Source organism: Neolamprologus multifasciatus, chromosome 14 (assembly GCF_963576455.1).
Source record: "Neolamprologus multifasciatus chromosome 14, fNeoMul1.2, whole genome shotgun sequence".
In the NCBI taxonomy this organism is placed as follows: domain Eukaryota; kingdom Metazoa; phylum Chordata; class Actinopteri; order Cichliformes; family Cichlidae; genus Neolamprologus; species Neolamprologus multifasciatus.
In genome coordinates this window covers 7,776,536-7,798,483 of record NC_140452.1, presented here as the reverse complement: position 1 = coordinate 7,798,483, position 21,948 = coordinate 7,776,536, and the positions used below count along the sequence as shown (strand labels likewise).

At 36.9% G+C, this 21,948-nt stretch overlaps 1 protein-coding gene across 3 annotated transcripts in view; it reads left to right on the top strand.

Moving 5' to 3' along the window:
* LOC146503469 (1-phosphatidylinositol 4,5-bisphosphate phosphodiesterase eta-1-like) overlaps nt 1-21,948 on the top strand; it is a 75,116-nt gene that overhangs the window by 25,547 nt on the left and 27,621 nt on the right. For 2 of the 3 annotated variants that reach the window (XM_085183993.1, XM_085183992.1), the window contains 7 exons: nt 8,521-8,667; nt 12,847-13,090; nt 13,476-13,605; nt 15,858-16,028; nt 16,587-16,680; nt 18,113-18,316; nt 18,949-19,069. In XM_085183993.1, the coding sequence (XP_085040119.1) occupies nt 8,521-8,667; nt 12,847-13,090; nt 13,476-13,605; nt 15,858-16,028; nt 16,587-16,680; nt 18,113-18,316; nt 18,949-19,069 (1,111 nt within the window). Of the gene's footprint in view, nt 1-8,520; nt 8,668-12,846; nt 13,091-13,139; nt 13,606-15,857; nt 16,029-16,586; nt 16,681-18,112; nt 18,317-18,948; nt 19,070-21,948 lie in introns of those variants that run through there. The other variant, XM_085183991.1, reaches the window with a different exon arrangement.

The window sequence follows — 21,948 nt, the reverse complement described above, 5'->3', positions numbered from 1 at the left end:
TTCATAGCACAGGAGCAGAGCAGGAGCTCATGTTTATGCAATGGAATATCCCCAGAATGATCAAATTGCTCACTTTCAGCTACCATAACTTTGAACCAGCAGAAGAGCCCTCTTGAGGGAAGATTTGTCTAGTTTGTGTGTTGATTTCTGCATATTTTATCTCACATTGTAATGCTGCGTAAATATAATTCATTTTGTCCTTTGGACAGCCAATCAACCGAGACCGATTCACATCTTCAATCAACTTGCGTGCACAAAACAAAACCTGCAGGTCATGAAAGCTATCGGGCAGAAGTCTCCATTCGTACAGCTTTATTCTTGTCTAAATGCTGCATTTGTTTTTCAGTAGTCAAACTGGCTCAGATAGTTTGAGTGTTGGTGCCTTATGCCACATGAATAGTGCATGAAGTATCAGGCAGATGCTGGTGAATATGAATTTATGTAGTTATGAATAAATTATGATAAATCTGTGGACTGTTGTCCATTCTAGTCGTCACCCTTAGACCAAATCTTAACAGAGATCTCATGTAGGGCCATACTAGAATTGAAATATTAGCCTGAGTAGATTAGACAGTCAAATGAGGCCACGGCTGATAAGAATCTCACATCAGTGTTGAGATTAAAAAAATGACAGTTAAGATTGAAAAAGATTAATGAAAGCTGTTGTTGCTGATAATCGAATACCAGGTATTATGTGTTTGCGATTCCAGGCCTTATAATATGGATCTAAGTAAGAACAGGCTTTGTTCATCAGGTTATCACAGAGGCGTCTTCATCACCTACCGCATTAAAATATGTTTGAATTTCCTTGGCCTCTGTGGAGAGACAAAGCTTTGATCTGCTCTCTGCTGTGCACCGACAGAGATGATGAGATTTCACACGTGCACGCGTGCACGCTCATAAACACTCACACACGTGCATGTGTAGCAACTGTATTTCATCCAATGTAAATGGAAGGTAAAAAAGTAGAAAAAAGGCTGCTCTTTATATTTTCCCTACTCTCATATAGCTAAAATAAAAATGACATTTTTACACTTGGATGGAGCTGCTACGTGTCTAAAATCCTTTTTTTTTTTGGAAGGTTGCCGGCAAAGCACAAAGACCACCATCAGAGGATAATTCGCATAAAAATGTCAAGTGGGGTTAAAAAGGCAGTGAATTCATTTTTGCAAAGGTGTCTCTAAGAAACAGACAAGAATTACAAATTTGAACTGATATGGTAAAATTCATATCTGCTCCTCAGATGGTTTAAGCAGAGAAATTGGACAAGAGATGAGTGTCAAGGTGTTCAGGCTGCCGATTATTTCATTCAACATCACTGATCTTCAAAGAGCTACTTAAATTAGTTCTCATCTATTATTATGAGCTGACTCCCCTCTCCTGTGTACATATTAACCCACCTGCTCTCTTCCATTCTGCTTTTCAGCTTTTGGCCTAAGTTTGAGATTTCACTCTTTGTGGTGCTTATCATGCAGATGGAAAACAGAGTGACAGGAGAATGCCTGCAGAAAGGTCAAGGAATAGCAGGGATGGATTGAAGAAAATAGAGTAAAAATGGAGATACAACAAGGGAGGAAGTGAACTTACTTTAGGTTGTGCTTCAACACAAACTGATGATGAAATGATACCTGGATTTCAGTCTTCTGTTTCTGGAAAGCTGCCTGTTTTTTGATGTTGAGCTGGATGGATAAATAAAAAAAAAAGACTGCTGTATTCCCTTTGAGATTTTTCTTGTGAAATATATCTGACTGCCGTTCTGAAAAACATTTTTACATATTTATGCTCCGAGGGAATAGTGGGAGAATGGGCATACTTTCTAGGGCTGTTGAATAGCATTTATTCACTTTGGGGCTGATTTGTGATGTTTCACATCCAACTGCTGGCAGAGTGATGCTGTGAGCTTGTCTAGTCTGAGTCATGGATTTTACAGTCTGACATAGCGAGAGAAGACCCGGAAAAAGATTGTGGATGTGATTAGCATTACAGGAAACCCACATGTGACAGTGCTTTCCATTGAAATCCATTGTTAATGAAGCTGTGGATTTCATAAGTGGCCATGAGAGATAAATAATGCAGCATGTCCTATTTTCTTGTTTTTGATTAATTCTTTTCTCTAAATCTCTCTGCACCTTCAGCGTCCCATTATTTTCTACAGCCCTGAAGGCTTTTTGAAACACCATAAAGGACTCATCCATTATGAGCTGATATAAAAGTTTGCGGTATTCCCTGTTTTGTGATAAATGATTAAAAATGGCTTAAAGCTGGGTATAGGAAAATAGCATATAGTGTTTATATAACTGTTAGTGGGTCTAATGAAACCTTGTGCTTGAGATTCTATTTCTTCTGAACTACAGTGCACTTAATACAACACCGAGGAAAATAGTTATGGCACTCAGTCATTCATTTATAACAGTGATAAACAAAGTTAACAACAAAAAAAGAATTTATGACGTTACAGTGATTAGTGAATGCTGATGGGAGAAAAAAAAAGATCCAGGTTCTGGTTGTATTAACGCTAATAGTTTTATGTACTGTAGAATATTTCAATGTCATTGTGAATTAATTTATTCATTAGGGCATTGTCACTGAGGAGCTTAATAAGCAAATCTCCCAAACAAGTTTAGACAGTTTGGTCAGTTTGATTTAGGCCTCGGTCCCACAGGCCTAAAGACCAGTTGGCAACCCCCTGGCAACCTGTGGTCCCTAGAGAAAATGCTTATTCCTTGACTGGTTGGCGAGTGGCTGCTGCCAGTAATTTGATGAAATTGATTGCAAAGAGTGTGCTGTAAAAGCGTCCCTCATTTTAGTTTGATGATTGCCACAATCACTTGTAGTTTGCATGGAAGACACCTGCTTTTCTATAAACACTCCCCAACTGCTTGCTGACTGGTAGTGAAACTTATAAAAGTGAGACGCAAATTAAAAAAGTAAAGTTCTTTCAAAGTAAAAGTTTAAAATTTTACTATGAAGGCAAGCGTTTCTATTACTGGTTTGTTTGGTGCTCTTCGCGGTTTCGTTGTCACTTAGCACATAGCTGACTAATGTTTACAAACAAGTTGGTGCCTTCCACACAGTTTTTTTCGGTGACTGCAGCAATCTGCTCAGAATCAAAGAAATCACGAGGAAATTTAGCTGTTTGCGACTGATTTCACCAAGTGACTGCTGGTAACTTCCATCAACCACTCGCCAATAACTTCAAAGTCAAGTGAGGGCCTTTTGAAGATATCCAATGTGTTAAAAGAAACAATTTTTCTTACTATTATTTATGGTTGGTTTTTATGGTTAAAAAAAAACAAACAGTTGAAAAGAGACCAAAACAGCAGTTCATGCAAAATATTAGTAAGTTCAGAAGTATGGCATTAGGTAATTGGTGTAACAAATGCATCTGGTGTATAATGAGCAAAAGTGGAGGTGGGTCATTTACAGAGAACAAAAACTGTATTTGTTTTATATTTACATAAAAACAAAAAATTTGTTACCGTAATCTAATGAGAGTAAATATATTTTTGTTAACTCGGTGACCCTGCCCTTTCCTTTTTATATCTTAGTCATGCCCATTTGTCATATCAGATGTTCATATTACTAATCCTTTTACTGAAATTCAAGCTTATCATTTATAAAAGGTGACCCTTGCAGTCCATTACTGTTGGCTAAAACTTAATCCTACCCCAACACTATTGATATTTCTTCTGATTTGCTGGAAACTGCCGGTTAGAGTAAATAGCTTGTTGTGTACTTCGCACATATTTGTATGTATCTTTTGATCTTTGTTCTCTTTTGTGTTATTAACATGGCCGGCTGTGTGACCATTTTTGCATTCATAATGTGCTGTGAACCTTCCGAAGTGATACGCAGCTGTTGGGCTCATATGTTTACGGTTGTGTCCCTGGAGTGAGCATCTGTGACTAAAAGAACTCATCTTGTATCGAAAGCAAAATTTGTGCCATTGCTAAGCCTGTCCTCAGGATAGAGAGAGTGCAGATTGTACTCAGCGCTCTGCTGAGTGTGTGCTCTGTCAAGTACGGTTAAATATGTGTTTTAGAGCCACAAGAGGTTTGACTTTTGCTGTCTTGAAAGATAATCACTCATGTCATCAAAAAATGCATTTTTAAATTTATTTCTGTGTGTTTGTGTATTTGCTATTACAAATATAATACAACTTCACTATATTTTACCTTTTTCAAATTTTGATATGGAGTCTTTAGGCAGTTTCTCTTTATTCATAAACCCTGATGATTTTGAGTCTTTAGGTTCCTTCACCATTGATTTGATGCAGAAAAAATATACTAGTTATTATCATGTGTGCTTTTAACTGTATTCTTCTTAACATCTTAACCATTACTTTTTGCAGTGCATGTTAATTTTACTAAATAATATCATTGCTGTGTTTGTAATATGAAAAAATGTTTTGATATGTTGAGAGTTTTGTCACGGTCTGCGGAGGGCAGACCATGTGTGGGAGTGTGAGGATCCAGGTGCAGACACAGACGAGGAGACAGTACTGAACTTGAAATGAAAAGCGAGCCTTTATTTGGGCTGATTAAAGTGACAAACAACTGAAAGCACCGAGGCAAGACTAAACTAGAAGCTGAACTGGGAAAACTAAGAACTGACACTTAACTCAGACAACAGGGAAGGCTAAGACAAGGAGACAATGATGCATATGACTGAGACAACTATAAACAGGACTTTGTGCTGGAACAACAAAGAACTATGAAATATATACACGTAAGCAACATGGACATGACCAGCACAGAGTCCTGAAACTCGGTATAAAATGGGGGAAGTTGAACAGACGACGCGATGACGAACAAATGAAGACTGAGGACTTAAATACACACATGAGGTGATCAGGGGAAGTAAAGACACATGCGAACACAGCTGATTAGAATGAAACATAATGAGGGGAGAGTAACACTAACTACAATGAACAAAGAACACCAGACTCTTCCAAAATAAAACAGGAAACACAGAGACATAGACATGGCACGAACTTGACAACAAGAGCCACACAGACATGAAACATGACAGGTAGACGCACGGACCAGGGAGAGATGACAAAAAGGACTAAGAAACCAAGGACTAAACTGCAAACTAGAAATCAACGAGATGCATTAAACTACAACATGTGAATACAAAAATATGCATTAGAACTCAAACACTGGGCCTCACAACCCAGTACCGTGACAAGTTTTTGTTTAGCATAAATTCTCTCTGAGTACATTTTCTTTTTTGATCCAAGACATTGAAATGGGACATGAGAACTTGAGCTTGCTTTCATTTATATACTGTGTTTAGGAGAAGAATTGGCATTTACCTTACGGCACCACTAAATGTTTAATGTTTTATGAGTAACTCTTTACAAGTAAACTCTGAAGTGTATGTTTTATTTCTTGTTTTAAACTGTCAGCGATCCACTTTGGTTTATAAAATTAATGTTCACATAGTATTTACAAGCTTTTTTTTCTCTTTATCAGTAACTTCTTAATTACAGCCCCATGAAAGTACATGAATTACATCTTGTTAAGTCTATTACAGTTGTCCATATACCCTTAAATTCGGTCCCAATCCCAAAGTAATCTCTTCATGACTAATTCATCAGTTTTTAGACACAGAGGGTTCTTGTCGGGAAATTTCTTAATGGCCAAGCAATTATAGAATACAGTAATGCTGAATAAGACATCAATAAGTGCTGAATAAGGACTTCTAAATGGCCCTAATGCTACAACTATGTATCCTAATAACTAGTTGACCGTGAATACTTATGCCTTAATACAAAGTGTTACACTTGGCACTAATCACCTCCCATCTCGAAGGGTTGGGAAGTGAATTCCTCAGCTCCAGCCTGTGGTGTGGCTCCACATTATACATCTAAAGTCAGACATTAACTCATCACCATAATCTACTGAAATAGCTTATAGTTTACAGTTAAACAGCTACTTCACTGCTTTTAAAAGTGGGGGAGCACAAACTTGGAAAATTTAAGATTAAGATTAAGATGTTTTATATATCAACAACAACAATCTTTATTTATAGAGCACATTTAAAAACCAGCAGTATACCAAAGTGCTTAACATAAGAGACAGAGAAGTAACACGAGTATTATAATGCCTTAGCAAAGTATCAAATATCCTCACAGGTCAATGCCACTAATACACAGGGGTAATATAAAATGCATATCAAAATAAAAACATAATAAAAGCACAAGCCATAAAAATATGTATAAGAAAAAATAGAATATGTCTAAAAGTCAGGTGCGAGCATTAACAAGCAGGAAAGGCAAGATTAAACAAATAGGTTTTTAACCGTGATTTAAAAGATTGGATATGTTACAAATTTTGCTTCTTTTATTCCATTCTTCATATTTTAATCTGCCTCCTATTATCTTTTTTTCACTAGGTAGCCCTTATAATAAATAGAATCATTGTATCCGATTCTAAAGCTTGTCACTGATTGTCTGGTGTGTTTTCTCTCACACATCAAAAATGTGACTTCTGGTTGAAATGTAAATTATGTTTATAGGATGAAAAGGGGAACAGGGAACAAACAAGGAGTGTGATGGTACTTTACTATCACTACTCTTCAGTGGCAGCAAATGATTCGTGTCCTTTTGAGATTGCTTTAGCCTTCAGGACTTGGCACCAGCACTCATGCTGGCAAACATCTTACTAGTTGAATTTTCCTTAAGAAAGTAATTTAGCTCATAGCAGATTCAGAAAGCAGGCAGCGAAGCTGGCACTTCTAGTCTTTGTCACTATATGATCCACAGTATATTTCAGATCTTCCCTACAGTGTCATGCTTGTTGTTGTGTCTCTTTTACACACGGATTGCTATGTCTATAAAATTGCTCTTATCAGGTCTGATCTTTTAAGTAAATACGTGAAAGATCAGAGTTTGCTCTCCAACCGTGTGTTTCTGTTCTATCACTGTCAAAACTTAATATTAAACTAAAATTATTATTAACAGTTGGGAAATGCAGTCTCGTCAAGAGAGGGGGAGGCTTTTAAAAGTGTGTCAGCCTTGTTTTAAGGCTAAATATTTGAATACCTGTCACTAAAATATTAACCTTTCAGGTATTTCATAACATTTTTTCTGTTTAACCTCTTTATTCCCCTCTCTATTTTGCTTAAGTGTTGTATCCATGTATGTGTGGACTGATGCATGTTAACACAGAAATGATGCATACTTATGTGAAAACATGAAATATGCACAGCCATGGACGCACACATACACGCAGAGGCGTACACACACTCCACTAATGAGGATGGAAATCTCCCCCTCTCTCTGCTGTCATCCCTGTCTATATCTCTGCCACCAGCTGTCACGCAAAGTGAAAAGTTTGAAGCTTTGTCTTTTATCCTTTCTCAAAGCTGGACAGTGCTAGACAGTCAAGCAATCAAACACAAAGTCAATTCTTACCATCACTTCAGTCCCTCTGTGCTCCTCTTCAGAACACCCTGCCCCCTCCTTGCCATACTCCTGTTCATTTCAAGTGTCTTTAATTGAACCTTTTCAAGTAGATAACTACCAGAAATTGAGTTTTCAGTTCCTAGTATAGTGTAGACACACATATATACAATGTAGTGCATTGACAGAGAGTGGACCTTCACCTGCCTGTGTTTAATGTGTTTAATGTGAAAATGTTAAGCATCGGTTTGCGATAAGTGTGTGTGTGTGTGTGTTTCATGTTAAAGCTGATGGGCAGAGACTTCAAAATGCCACAGTACTTAACAAAACAAAAAAAAAAAAAAGCAATGATGGCACAGGTGCACACACCAAAACCTTGAAGCCGGGAAGTGAATTCCTCTAAATCCAGTCACCATAAACCCTTCTCCACAAAGACAAGATCAACAAATCATAGATTTAAATCATACTGTTCACGGTGAGGTCTGTAGATAATCCAGAATAGCAGCAACACAGATTCTGCTTTTGAATTATTTCAGTTTATTGGAGAAATCTATTCAATACTGTGAGACCCTCAAAGAGAATTGCATTCAATCCAGCTGGATTGGGGAAGAGGGAGAAATGTCAGAGACAGACACCAGAAACCACTGAAACACTAAAACTGAAGAAATCTGCAGAGGTATGTAACAAATGAAGCAGCCTTTAATGCAGCCCAATCTTAGCTTCCACCTGCTTCATCATAATGTGCAGATTTTTTTCCTCAAACAGTTCTTTAGGCTCTCTGTGAAACTTAGAACAGAGACATACACATTAGACGAGTCTCTCTCTCTCTGAGCTCGCTCTACTTCTTCCTTCTCTGAGCTGCTCTCATGGGGAGGTCAGCGGGGTAACAGAAAAGCAGCCCTGTGTGTTTACACAGAAGAATCTCTGTTCATTTTGGTGTCTGACCCACATCAGCTGCTGGCTCAACTACTAACTGTGTGACTCTGTGACACTTTGCCACACTTCTTCCTGAGAAAATACAGTTAAAGCCAAACACCTGTTCCTTTTTTTTTTTGTCTTGATATGGTTCTCTGCTAACCTTGTTTGTGTTTGTGTGTCTGCGTTATTTGCAGTGGAGCGATGCATGAGTGTTATGCAGTCAGGGACACAGATGGTAAAGCTGAAGGCTGGATCCAAAGGGTTGGTAAGGCTCTTCTACCTGGATGAACATCGTTCCTGCATCCGCTGGAAGCCCTCACGCAAGAGTGAGAAGGCCAAGAGTGAGTATGCGTGCATACACACACACTCCTCTGCATGGATACACAGATTCAAAATAACATACAAAAACTCCTCTTGCATCTGTCCTTCTGTCTGGCTTTCTATCAAATTATGGTATAATTTCTAAACATCGTGGATACATTTAATGGAGAAAATCTTCTTTATTACAACTTTTTTTCATAGTTTGTCTAAGTTGAAGGTGCACATCAAGAAGTAGCACTGTACAAGCCTTCAACCTAAGTGACCATATGGGTGATCTGCCTTGAGCCTGTGCATGTGATTTCAGAGTAAACATCTGTGAGGCTCAGGCACAAAAACAGATAAAACAGAGGACCTTAAAAGACTCCTTCAGACAGTTTTTTTTTGGCCTCATTTCCACTATGGTCCAAAGATTTGTACTGAAGCTTAAATGTCAAGCACATTAATCCCCTGACATGTCAAAAAATTGGATGTTTTTTTAAAATGTAGTTTTTACAGGCAACCATACTATGCTTTAACCTAGTCTATTGGTCAAATGGTTGCTTTTGTAACTCAAGAGTGCAAAATAGTGACTGAAAAAAAATGCTGAGAGGAGTTGACCAATCAGAGAAGTTCTGGGAAAGGTTTCTTTGTTGAAAAAGGCTCTTTTGTTACAGTGAGAAATACTCACGATTGAAAGTAGTGTATATTTTTGATTAAAAATCAGAAATGAGCAGAAGTGTTTTGTGTTAAATCAAGTGATTTGTGGACCCATCCATCCATCAACCCCAACTCTGTTTATAGTGTCTTATGACCAAAGTAGAGTGCAGACATTTTACAGTTGCAGCATGAGATATATCTATTAATAAAAATCAGATAATTTCTCTGTTTCATGTTCTGATTTTTCCCATTAGTTGCTCAAGTCCGCCTCAAATTGCTGGCCTGCCCCTTTAGTTGCTGATGTGATTGTCCTTCTTAATTTTCTTCAGTTGTGTTCAAACTGAATATGAGGAAAATGTGGACTTTAAAACATTCAAACTTCATTTTACACTGTATGACTTTTCAGGTCTTTTCAGATGGAATAAATATGTGGTGCTGCTGCATTTTGCGGCAATAGTTTTACAGCTTGTTTTGCAAATTACCACATTTTGTGCAACATCCTCCTTGTTATATCCAAACGACAACGAGTCCCATTCGTCTGAAATTGACGCTGTTGCCATATTTTTCCTTATCTGGTAGTATATAAATACGCATGGTGAACGCAGTGGTTGGGAGGGGTGGATCAATGATGCATTCGCAGTGTGTGGGAGAAAAAATAAACTCAGTCAATTACATGCAGACAGCTTAATATTGCCTGTGCAATTTATGTTTGGTGGTTACAATAAAGCCATTTTAACCATTGTACGTACCAACTTGTGATACATAGAGTATATCGCTCACCGCTAGCTCCAACAAGACTGTGCTATAAAGTGCTACTATTAAAGTACTGTGTCATAAATTACTGTAATATTCTAAGATCGCTGCATCTTACGATAACACACAAATGTTTTTATCTCAGTGAAGTTCTCTTAAAAATCAGTAGCTGACCAAAATTTGCACAAAGGTACATATTAGGCCCCTCAACGTTCCTTTGTATATTATGGATACAGATATTATGATATCAAAATATTGCCTACCAACTGCATACCAACAGGCTAAATTGACCTGTTTGTTTTTATACATCTTTAGCACCCTAGGAAAGCATTGTGTCATTTTTATTTCACAACAGTAACATCATGTTTACATACCCAAAACTTGAATTGGCTGTGCTATATCATGACATCATTATGCTGCATAGCCGCCTCCCAACAATGGTCTAAAGAAGACCAAAAAATATTGCAGCATTCATTAGATTATTAATATGAATTGCTGAATTTGGAAAAAACAAAAAACAAATCCTAAAATAATGGCATTGGTATTATATATTGTTATTTACACCTGTGTAACTTGTTGGAAAGATTGTGATTTGGTTTAATACAGGAAAAAAAAAAACTGCTATGGGTTGAAACAAGGTGCTTTTGTTGTTTAGATCTAAACAAATGAGAGTGAGATTACAAACCCCACTCTGCTCTTTGCATGCCTAACTATCTGATCACGCAGATGTTGCACTATTTGACATTGTACTGTTTCTAGTACAATACTCAACAGTTAAAGCTATAAAAAGCTGTCAACATAAGATTATTTCTACTTACATAATAACAGCACTAATAATACTTTTATTTATTTATTTATTTTTAGCACATATCATGTTTCAAGTGCTTGACAGATTGTGGCTATTTCCTTTTTTTTTTTTGCAGCAGTAAACCTTTTTTTTTCTGGAATGTCTGTTGAAGTTTAATAATCTGAGTTTGCCACATTGCTCTGGCTCTGAGAGGATTATCGTTATATGTTTCACGGCCCCCTCAAAGCATCGTTAGCACTTTTTTATTTTATATCAACCCACTGAGGCATACATCTTTCTACGGACCTGTCCTTACATGTGTACATGGCAGTGTGTGTGTTTGTGTGTGTCTGTGAGTAGACTGTCAACATTAGATAAGCCTCTTAGATACTCTCCGTTGACATGATTAAGAGAAACACACAGCAGCTGCATGAATATTTCTTTGAAAGTGTGTGTGTGTTTCTAAGCAGTATTGAAACAAGGCGGCCATATTGTTTCTTTCTGTCATACTGTAGCAGGATTTCAGAGATGAGATTATGTAACAGGAAGTGACATGGTAAGAGTGTGATGGTGGATAATTTTGGAATGGATCATAACAAAATTTATTTTAGGATGAGTAGAGAGGCAATTAATTTAATGAAAAACTCATCAATTCTTTAATTAGTCATTTAAATATTATGCTAAAACAAAACGGTTTACTCTTCTGAGTAAAGGGCTTTGTGCGTTGATGAACATTTTATAGACATAAGGAAAAAAGCAGCAACTTGAAGCGATGCATTGAGTGGATTTTAGATTCAGCAAAGGTCATAGTTTACTGCAGGCACTCTCTCTTTCCTCACAAAGGCACAGACTCATAGTTAGCTGGGTTTATACTGAAATCTCATTAGGCTGTGATATTTTGCAGCGTATAGGAGCAGCTTATGTTCTTTCTCTTCCTTTATGTATTTCACATAAAAGCAGAGTGTGAAGGAACTGGCATCTTTTTAATCATGGTGATTTTTCAAAAAGCTTTTCATATTCTTTTCATGTTATCCCTTGTTTTATGTTCTGCGGGCTTTGTGTTTTTGTCATTATGCTTCTGTAGGTTCTTCTGTTTCTTGAAGTTAAAGGCAATTAATTTTGCTAATCCATTTTTTTTCAATTTGTCAGCAAATAATGAACTTTAAATTTTCCACCCTGTCTCTTCCAGCCCTCAAGCCCATTCAACCTTATTTATGAATTCATCTTTAAAAACTCTATTCTCTCCTTATTTCTCTTCTCATCCCCCACCTGATGGTAGATTGCAGGTTTTATCATGTTAAAAGGGAGTTCTTCTGTCCTATTATAACTTGAAACAGTGTGATTGTTGGGGGTTTCTCTTTAATAATTTAGGGTCTTTACCTTGGAATATAAATTGCCTTGAGACAACTGGCTCCATATAAATAAATTTAAACTGAACCAAATGCATATAATTTTTTATTGATTTTTTTAAAAAGTGTTTGGGTGCTGCTTTTTTCATTTTTGCTATAGATTAAACAAACAATATTTTATAGTACACTTTACTTTAGAGCAAATGGACATTCACGGGATAAATGTCTGTGTCTTAAATGTAAACAGATGGCATAACTCTGTCACTTTTCAACACTTTTTTTTTTCTGTCACTTTTCAACATATATATATATATATATATATATGTATGTATATATATATATATATATATGTATGTATATATATATATATATATATATATATATATATATATGTATATATATATATATATATATATATGTGTATATATATATATATATATGTATATATATATATATATTTTTTTTACCAACAATGTTATACCAAAGCTTAATAATACATCTATTATACCAACTAACTAACTAACTACTTTTTTTCAAAAGTTTCATATCAGCAGCCTTTCATTTAAGTTGTTATTCAGTATTAACTAGAGAGACAATTATTAATGATACCTAAAAGCTGCCTTTTTAATTAATTATTTTTCTCCTTTCTTTCCATCTTTTCTTTTCACTGTCAGTCACCATCGATTCACTGTATAAGGTGACAGAGGGCGGTCAGTCGGACATCTTCCATCGGCATGCGGATGGCACCTTCGACCGTGCCTGCTGTTTCACTGTTTATCATGGAAACCACATGGAGTCCCTTGACCTGGTGACATCAAATGCAGAGGAAGCCAGAACCTGGATAACTGGTCTTCGCTACCTGATGGCCGGAATCAGTGATGAGGACTCTTTGGCCAAACGCCAGCGTACACACGATCAATATCCTTTAAACAAATAGCTACATCATGAACAACATCATCACAAATCATGAACATCGATTTTCTAGGAAGGAAAAGAGTTTTGTATTCATATTTTTTAAAGTTCAGAAGGAAATATTTAATCCTTTAAAATAAAATTCTTCACCACAATGCAAAGTATAATTGTTTTCCTTAAGAAAATAACTTTGCATTCATGCACGTTGTCAAAAAAAATGATTTCTACTATTAAAGCTGGCAATCAGCATATTTTTGCCTAAACTGTTTTCATCCATGTTTGTCAGTGTTTCCTATTAAACAAGTGGAAATGCAAAAAATGATCCTGACAATTTTTATAAACATAGAAACATAAAACCTACGTCTTTTTCCTTAATGTGTGTGTGTCTCACATGGATGAAGCAGACATTTGAAGAGGCCGATAAGAACGGAGATGGCCTGCTAAACATTGACGAAATCTACCAACTTCTTCATAAGCTGAATGTCAATCTGCCACGCAGGAAGGTCAAGCAAATGTTTCAGGTTAGAATATGAAACCATTCCAAATCAATTTATATAATTTATTGTATATAAATATTTAGGTCAACATAAAGGTTTTCCATTTTAGCACATTAGAGGAGCTCAGCTGTTGTAATTATTATGCCTGTGTGTAATTCAAATATATATGTTAGAGACTATTTTAATGTAAGAAGATTAGTGATAGTGAGGAATGTCCCGGCTGCTGAAACCAGGAGTGTCAGTCTCAATTTTCTTCATGGGGCAAATACAGCCCAGTTTCATTCTTATTCTAAATAAGTTTAAGTACACATTCAACCCAAGAGATGCCCTGAGAAAAATTATTGCAATTTCAACACACCATTTTCAACTTGGTTTTAGTTTCTCTACACTACAAAGCAATGCAGCTGGAGTAAATCAAGGAAAGTAGTTACTGTTGTTCACTGGGATTGCAGAGGCAGAAATAAAGCAATAGATTATATGTGAATTCACAGATAATTTCAATTATTTTTTATTTTAATTTATCTTTAATGGATCAGTACTTTTTATATCTTTATCATTAAGAGACGGTAAATACAGTTAAACATTCACATTTTATGCCCTCCTCATCTGAAATGTCCACATTTTTCAAAGCCATTCTGTGGGCAGGATTGGACCCTCTTGTAGCCCCCCTGCCACAGACTGTATATACTGCAGGCTTTTCTAATGTTAATTATTGTGTACTTTAGGAAGGTACAGCATTAAAAATAAAGCTCTTACTTTTAATTACCACAAAAACAAACATAAATGACACAAGCTACTCCCTCCCCAACAAATGTATCCAGCCACAAAGACATCAGAAGTAATTACAACAATCTGAATCTCAATTTGTTACTGTAACTCAACTACTGTAACTCAACCGCTTGATTGCCTGTGTAGGTGTCCTGGCACAATAGGCAACCAGGGCTACAACTGTCAAGTTGCTTAGGTATGACTACATCAGAGAAGTGTTGTTGTTCTCTCAATCTAACAAAAACAAAAACTCAGCTAAACCACATTTAATGAAATCATTGGTGGGCCTATTGCTCAAATGTAGAGGCCGAATGTAGAGTGCCTTTAAGCTTTTAAATCGCTCTTCATGAGAACATGTTGTGTGGTAAATCCCTATTTAAGCCAAGAATTACATCATTTTTTAAAAATAAATCTAATTTGTTGATATGAAAAATCTGAACAGTGTTAACCCCTTTAAGCCTCCTCTTCTCCAATCTTTCATTAGTTCACAGATGATACAGTGAATCTCAGAATGTTTCATCCTCTCACAGTGGAATAAATTGAAAGTGTTCAGTCTCTGCATTTAGATTAGAAAGAAAATTTCCTCAATATATCTTTTTCCAGTGACGCACCAGGAGACATCATCACCTGAACAGCTTTTGCTGCTTAAAATATCCAGAGTCTGTCTGTTTTCTGTCCATGTATTCCAAGTCAACCACAGTGATTTCTCCTTTTCGTTGTGTGTAGATTCTGTCTATGATTGAGTCCCCAATGCTCACAGTGAACTCATTATGGGATTGCGATGGAGGCATTAGCTAGTATTATTAGATTTAGTGTCGAATGGGCCTCCGTGAGATCCAGGTAATATGAGATGTTGGATCCCACCGAGCCGGTGGAGCGTGGTGGCAGGATAGAATAAGGAGCGAGCTCAGCTGTGTATGTCCCCTGGAAACATCTAGTGAGATAAGAAGAAAAAAAAAGAGAAAGTGGTAATGTGTTTATATATAGAAAAAATGCTGGTCCATGGTGTCTGCTTGGTGGTAGTGTGAACCTGTGCTGTATGAGTGTAAAGGGATGAGACAGTATGCAGCTACCGTGTGCACCCCTGCACAGTTTAAGACTATTTGCATGTTGGTAGGATAATAGCTTTTCACTTATAGGACATGGAATATGCAACTTCTTGCATTATGATCATTTGGATCAAATATCAAGGAACATATAAATTAACAGGTGGGAAGAACTCATGGCACTTTTCATACTACAGACAAAATGTCACATTGAACTACAGCTTCACTGGGAAGAACAAGCGCCAACGGTAGATTTATTCAGAAATGAAGAAGATTAACTTAACATGACACAGAGTACAACAACGTTCAATCGTTTTAATTGTGAAACAATGAGCAGAATTTCTGTCCCAGAGAAGCCTTGTGCTGATAATCACACTGCAGAGCTTGAGTGTGCATGAAAATAATAGGCTTTCCAAGCTATCGTCATATCGCCAATGACATATCACTCTGTCATCATCACAGGAAGCAGACACAGATGATCATCAGGGCACTCTCACATACGAGGAGTTCTCTGTCTTCTACAAGATGATGTCTCTGAGACGGGACCTGTACCTGCTGATGATGGCATACAGCGATAGGAAGGACCACCTGACAGCTGAAGAACTGGTCAACTTCCTGCACAACGAGCAAAAGGTGCGCCAATCGAATTCTCAGCAAAGGATGTTAAAACCCATCACAGTTTTATAATGAGAAGTCCAGAGTCTCAAAAATCAGCTCTCTTAATTTTAATTTGGCCTCAGAAATTAGATTCATTATATTCCTATTCACCTTCTCCTTGTTGCTCCAGTGTCTAACTCCCTTTGCCTAAGCTGTCTGCCCAGAGGAATCTGCTCCACTAAGCCAAAGTATTGCATCTAAAATTGGTTTGTGTCATGGGAGCACTTGGCTTGTTTTATATGACTTTTCTATGCTTGTTTTCTTTCTTCTCAAGGTTTTCTTTTTTCTTACAGAGTTTTTACTTCTCTTACATTTCAGTAGTGTAATTTTTCATCATGCCCCATTTTTTGTTCCCATCCTAATATACTCAGGTTAATATGTTTCTAAAATTGAGCTGCTGAATTTAGTACAAAAATGGGAAGTAACACTGACTACCTTGACCTTCTAGACTTAAATGAAACTGGGTATTGACTGCCTTTCAAATACTGCAAATATAGGTCTTTTCACATTTTCTGTTACTTTTTTTCTGTATAGATGACCAATGTGACTCCAGAGTATGTTGCAGAAATCATTGACAAGTTTGAAGTGTCAGAAGAAAATAAACAACAATGCGTTATGGGGATTGAAGGTAACTTTTACTTCTTTATCCTCCCTTTCAGAGTTTTCTATTTGCATTTCTAAATCTTGGACGTTGTCAGCCTCTTTCCTTCCCGGTGTTTGTCATGGCACATCATCACTTTGCAACACCAATGCTTATTACTTTTATTTGCAATTAGTTTTCATACTCTTAAGATCAAGACCAGCTATTGATAGAGTTGATGCCATTTTGGTTATTTGGAGGTAACAAAGGGGCCAGTTAAAAAAATAAAAATATAATTATGAAACATTATATTACCCTTTGTATGTCTCCAGGTTAAAATTCATAAAAATATTTGACATTCATAAACAATTTTTCTTAATATTGGCTGTAAATTCCAGTCCTCATAATGGAAATTCTATAAACTGCTGGCAAGAAATGATGGGAACTATAAAAGGAGGACCATGAATGGTTCTGATTTGATCTCTGAGTGTCATTTTAAGTAACATCCCATGTACTCAAAGGGTGACCTTAAAGGAGGAGAAGGCGTGAGGATGGATGAGGACAGCCAAAGTGTGAAAATTGGCAAATCAGAATGTGGGTGGTGGAAAAGAGAAAAGTCAGTGAGGCCAGAGTAGATGAGGGGTGGGAGGACAAGGGGGTAAGACTAATCTTGTCATCTGAGGCATGAAGTCTGCCATTGTCTGTATGTCTGGCCAACCAGATCGGTATGACCGTGTTGCAGCTCTGAATTATGGGTGTCCAAATAGAAGTCACAGGATGTACATGTTTTTCTATAGCACGAAGGAAAAGATGTGCTGTACAGTTTTTGGTCTCTTAACATCTGTGTTTCCAACAGATGTTAATATTAATGCCTCCAAGTGTGTTGTTACAATCTAAACTTAATCTCAATATACCATGGTCAGGCACATGTGGTCAATCACCAAATTTATGCTACATTTTTTTAAATCTCTTTCTTATTTTAATTCTCCTCCTCAGTCTGCTTTCCCACATTAACTCCCTGCTTCTCCTTTCTTCCTTCCTTTCTTTTCCTTATTTTCTCGCTTGCTCTTGGTATTCCCGTCTCATTTCTTTGCATCCTCGCTGGATGAAAGGAAACTTTCTTCCTTCTTACTCCCCTTCATGCTGTACCACCCCCCCAAAAGTTAACAATGTGAAGTATATCTAACAGTGTGGCTTGAAACCACAGCGCTGTGGTTTTTAGAGTTGTTTGTCATCCATTTGTAGTTTTGTAGAGACTGACTTGGTGATCAACAGATGTGGGTAGAAGTTCTGAAATAATCCCATGGATTGTTATTCAAAAAAAGAAAAAAACATTTTACTAGTTTAGGAAAAATAAAGATATATAAAAAGGGGGGTTATTCTATTTCACACAAAAGCTGTGATACATAACTGAAACTATGGATGTTTATTTTTCCCCTGTAATTTCTTTTGTTAATTCAAATTCATATTTTTCTTCCAGGTTTCACAAATTTCATGCGCTGTCCAACGTGTGACATTTTCAACCCATTGCACCATGAGGTAAATCAAGACATGGACCAGCCTCTGTGTAACTACTTTATCGCCTCCTCTCATAACACCTACTTGACTGGAGATCAGCTCCTCTCCCACTCCAAGACTGACATGTATGCCTGGGTGCTGCAGTCTGGTTGCCGCTGTGTAGAAGGTAAAGATATAGCTCTATTTAAATGTGTGATCTGACCCATTGCACGGAAGACATTAAGCATGTAGGAAAAAGTGGGAAAAAGGAAGGTAAAAATATTTAAATGGATGATAGATGACTTCCATTACACTACATCACTGGGTCTACTGCTTAATGGTTCATGCTGTAGAACAGTACCCTCACTAATGTAACTAGTAACACCTGAGCCTTTCATATTGTAACTAATCAGTATGTCTGCGGTGAAAATGTAGTACCGTAATTAGACAAACATTTTTGGTGGCTCATAATAGTAAAAAATGATCTTGATTTCAGCATGTACTAAATTATGTTGTTTGTGTGTGTTTTTTCTCACTGCATGGATCCTTTTGGGGACAAAAGAGCTTCACCTCAACATAAAACACAATCTTACAACCTGTAATACCCCAACTGGTCATAACATTTAAAAACATGCAGAAGAGCTGTGAAATCAAAGGTTATTCAAATACATTTTGTGTTTCCCATATGGAAAGTTGAACAGCAATAACAGACTAAAAACTCACAGCAGTAGCATTGTGCTGCTGTATTTTCTTCCGAGGAGAGAACTGTATATAAATAGTTTCAGTATTTCTGAATCATTGCTCCTTCTTCTCCTACAGTGGACTGTTGGGATGGTCCCGAAGGAGAGCCGATGGTCCAGCATGGCTACACTCTGACCTCAAAGATCCCATTCAAGTCTGTCATAGAGACCATCAATAAATATGCCTTCATAAATAACCAGTGAGTCAAAACTTCTCTGTGTTTATCTGTGTGTTTTTTAATGTGTGTGTCTGGAGGAGAGAGACAGAGTGTTTGTGAATGTTTAATGGAAACTAGACACTTCCATTATCCTATTATTAGTGATGGGATTTCCGGCTCTTTTTAGAGAACCGGCTCTTTCGGTTCGGCTCACTAAAAATAGCCGGCTCTTTCGGCTCCGAACCGGCTCTTCAGGTTGTTTTGTTGCTTTCATTAATATATTATTAACAATAATATACAATTATGCACAAAAGGAATTACTAATGTAAAAAAAAGTGGTTTTATTTATTATATTTTTATATATAAATATATGCGGTGGTCCCTAGAGACAAAGCACGTACAAACTCCAAAACACATTTCTAGCATGAACTGAACTTCCAAAACAGAGCTACCTAGATCACTTAAATTACACAATTGAAAGCATGAAAGCATATGTGTATTGTTTGTGTATTTATACACAAGCACTCCTATATATTCAAACAATTAAAAAAAAAAAAAGTTCATTTACCTGTTACTACCACCAGTGGTAATCCGGTCGTTGGTACTTGCTGGCTTGTGCAGCCACTATGTAACAAAAGCTCAACACTGACACTAGCATCCTGGAGCACTTCTGTTGTCTTTTGTACGTGTTTTGAGTTTTTATGTGCTTCAGAGTTCGTACGTGTTTTGGAGTTTGTACGTGCTTTGTCTGTAGGGGCCACCGTAAATATACTTTTATTTATTCACTCCACATAAAATATAATAAATAAATCATATAATACAAAAACCAACTATTCAGATTTCAACTTTTAGCTATTTAAATTTTCAGCTTTTTCCTTTTACAAATTTAAAGTGAAACAACACAAAACACTGCAAACCACAACACAATTAAATATAAATTAAAATATGAAAACAAAAAGAAGATGCACATTCTCTGTCATATGGACCTGCATGAATAAACTTTCTGAATCCTTCATCATCCGCAACTGAAAATAGTTGTGGATGATCACTATACCTTTCTAATGTAACATTGTTGTCCCTGACCCTTTCTCTCTCTTTCCCTCCTGCTCTGTTCCTGTGCTACTGAGTGTAACTACCGCCCCTCCCCCCTCATCCCAGCGTAAAGCACAAGGGTGAAGCGGAAAAAAAGTTCGTTTGCGACCGACACATCACTACCTATTATCCCATTATTTTAGTGGGGGAGAAAACAGCTTTGAATACTAAATGGAAATTATGTTTGGCTTATTTATCCTTCAGTTTACTCACTAACATGATATAAACATAATTTCTGTTTTTCACACCGTTATAACAAAATATTGGTGATTGGATTGAATTGCATTCCCCAGAAATGTTTAAATACGAAGTTGCAGAAAGTAGATAATAAGCGAACACTGTGATTCCTGGCACTGAATAGCACCTATTACCCAGCCATCTGTTTAGCAGCACTTCCTCTAGCTCCCCGAGGAGCCACGGTTTGTCTCTGTCAGGTCCAACATTACCCAAACAAAGTGTTGAATGATGCAGCTTCCTGCTGCCACATTGGCTCAATTTGACATCCAGTATTGCAGCTTCTTGTGATGGCAGCGATTGTGTTATAAAACCATTTATCTGTTTCTAATAATGACAATATTGGAGTACCCTCAGTTTCTGTAAGTAAACAAAAAGTGTGACTACATTTGGCAGCATGTTGAAATGTTTGGTAAAGTTAATTAAAAGTCGTATGCCTGTTCTTTAACTTATTTTCAACTTAACTTTGTTCATTTTTGAGACATTGTTGGCAGAAATATACAGCTATTTTAAGTTTAAAGGGAACAGATTGACGGCATGTCCTATTCAGAGTTTGCCTGTAACTGTCTACTTTAAACCTTTAAAATTCATGATACATGTTCTATAGACCTGTATAACTACTATGTTACCTAGCTGGATCAAATATTAGTAATAATGGGTCATTATCCGTTTGCATTGTTAAACACCGTCTGATCAGTTTTGCAGCATTTTGCAGTACTCTGAGCAAAAAGTATAGCCCCTACACATCAGAACATGTCTGCCCGCCTGAGGTAGATGTATCATTTATTCAATTAGATGTTGGGATGTTGTTTTTCTTAACGATGGAAATAATACCATGATTATCCACTTATGTTTTTTCTGTGGTCTTTCAGGCCTTCTTATGGTCCTGAGCTGGTCAGTTCGTTTTTCGTTTTTCATGAATGTACTAGATTGTTTATTTGGCCACTCTTGAAGTTTTTGCTGTCTTTTGCACTTTGCACTTTGCATTGCATTTTTTTTTTACCTCCTGCACTACCATCTCCTTAGGCCCCATATTTGAAAATCCAAAAAAAAAAAAAAAAAAAGAAACGCACATAAATGAATTGTCTCCAGGATTTTCCTCTAACTGTTAAAACCACCCTGAAATTTAAAATTTTGTTTAATTTTGTTTTAGTTACTTTTTGAGCTTCTGTAAGTAATTCTTAAACAGGTAATGTCATTGCGCTGGGTCTGTGATCCAGTGTTTATGGACCTGTTTAATTCCGATTTATTTAATATTCTAAGGTTTAGTTTCTGTTTGTTGTTGTATTTTTGCTATGTTTAGTATTTTTTTTCTCAATTCAGGGGCTGAGGCCGCATTTGAAGGCCAATTACGTCATAGCGACGCAACGAAGGCTGTCCCAATTTGAAGGCTGCTCCAAATGCGGCCGACAATTGCGTTCTTTATTTCCCCAAATTTGAAGGATGGGTCGGGTGTATCCTTCGTGGCCCAGCCTATCCCAGAATTAATAGCGCGGCACAGCCAATTCCAGTTTCCAACAATGGCGGCAGCTACTTATTTGTAATATTACTCTTATTACTCTTTTCAATACTTATATCACTCTTTCTGGGTCAGA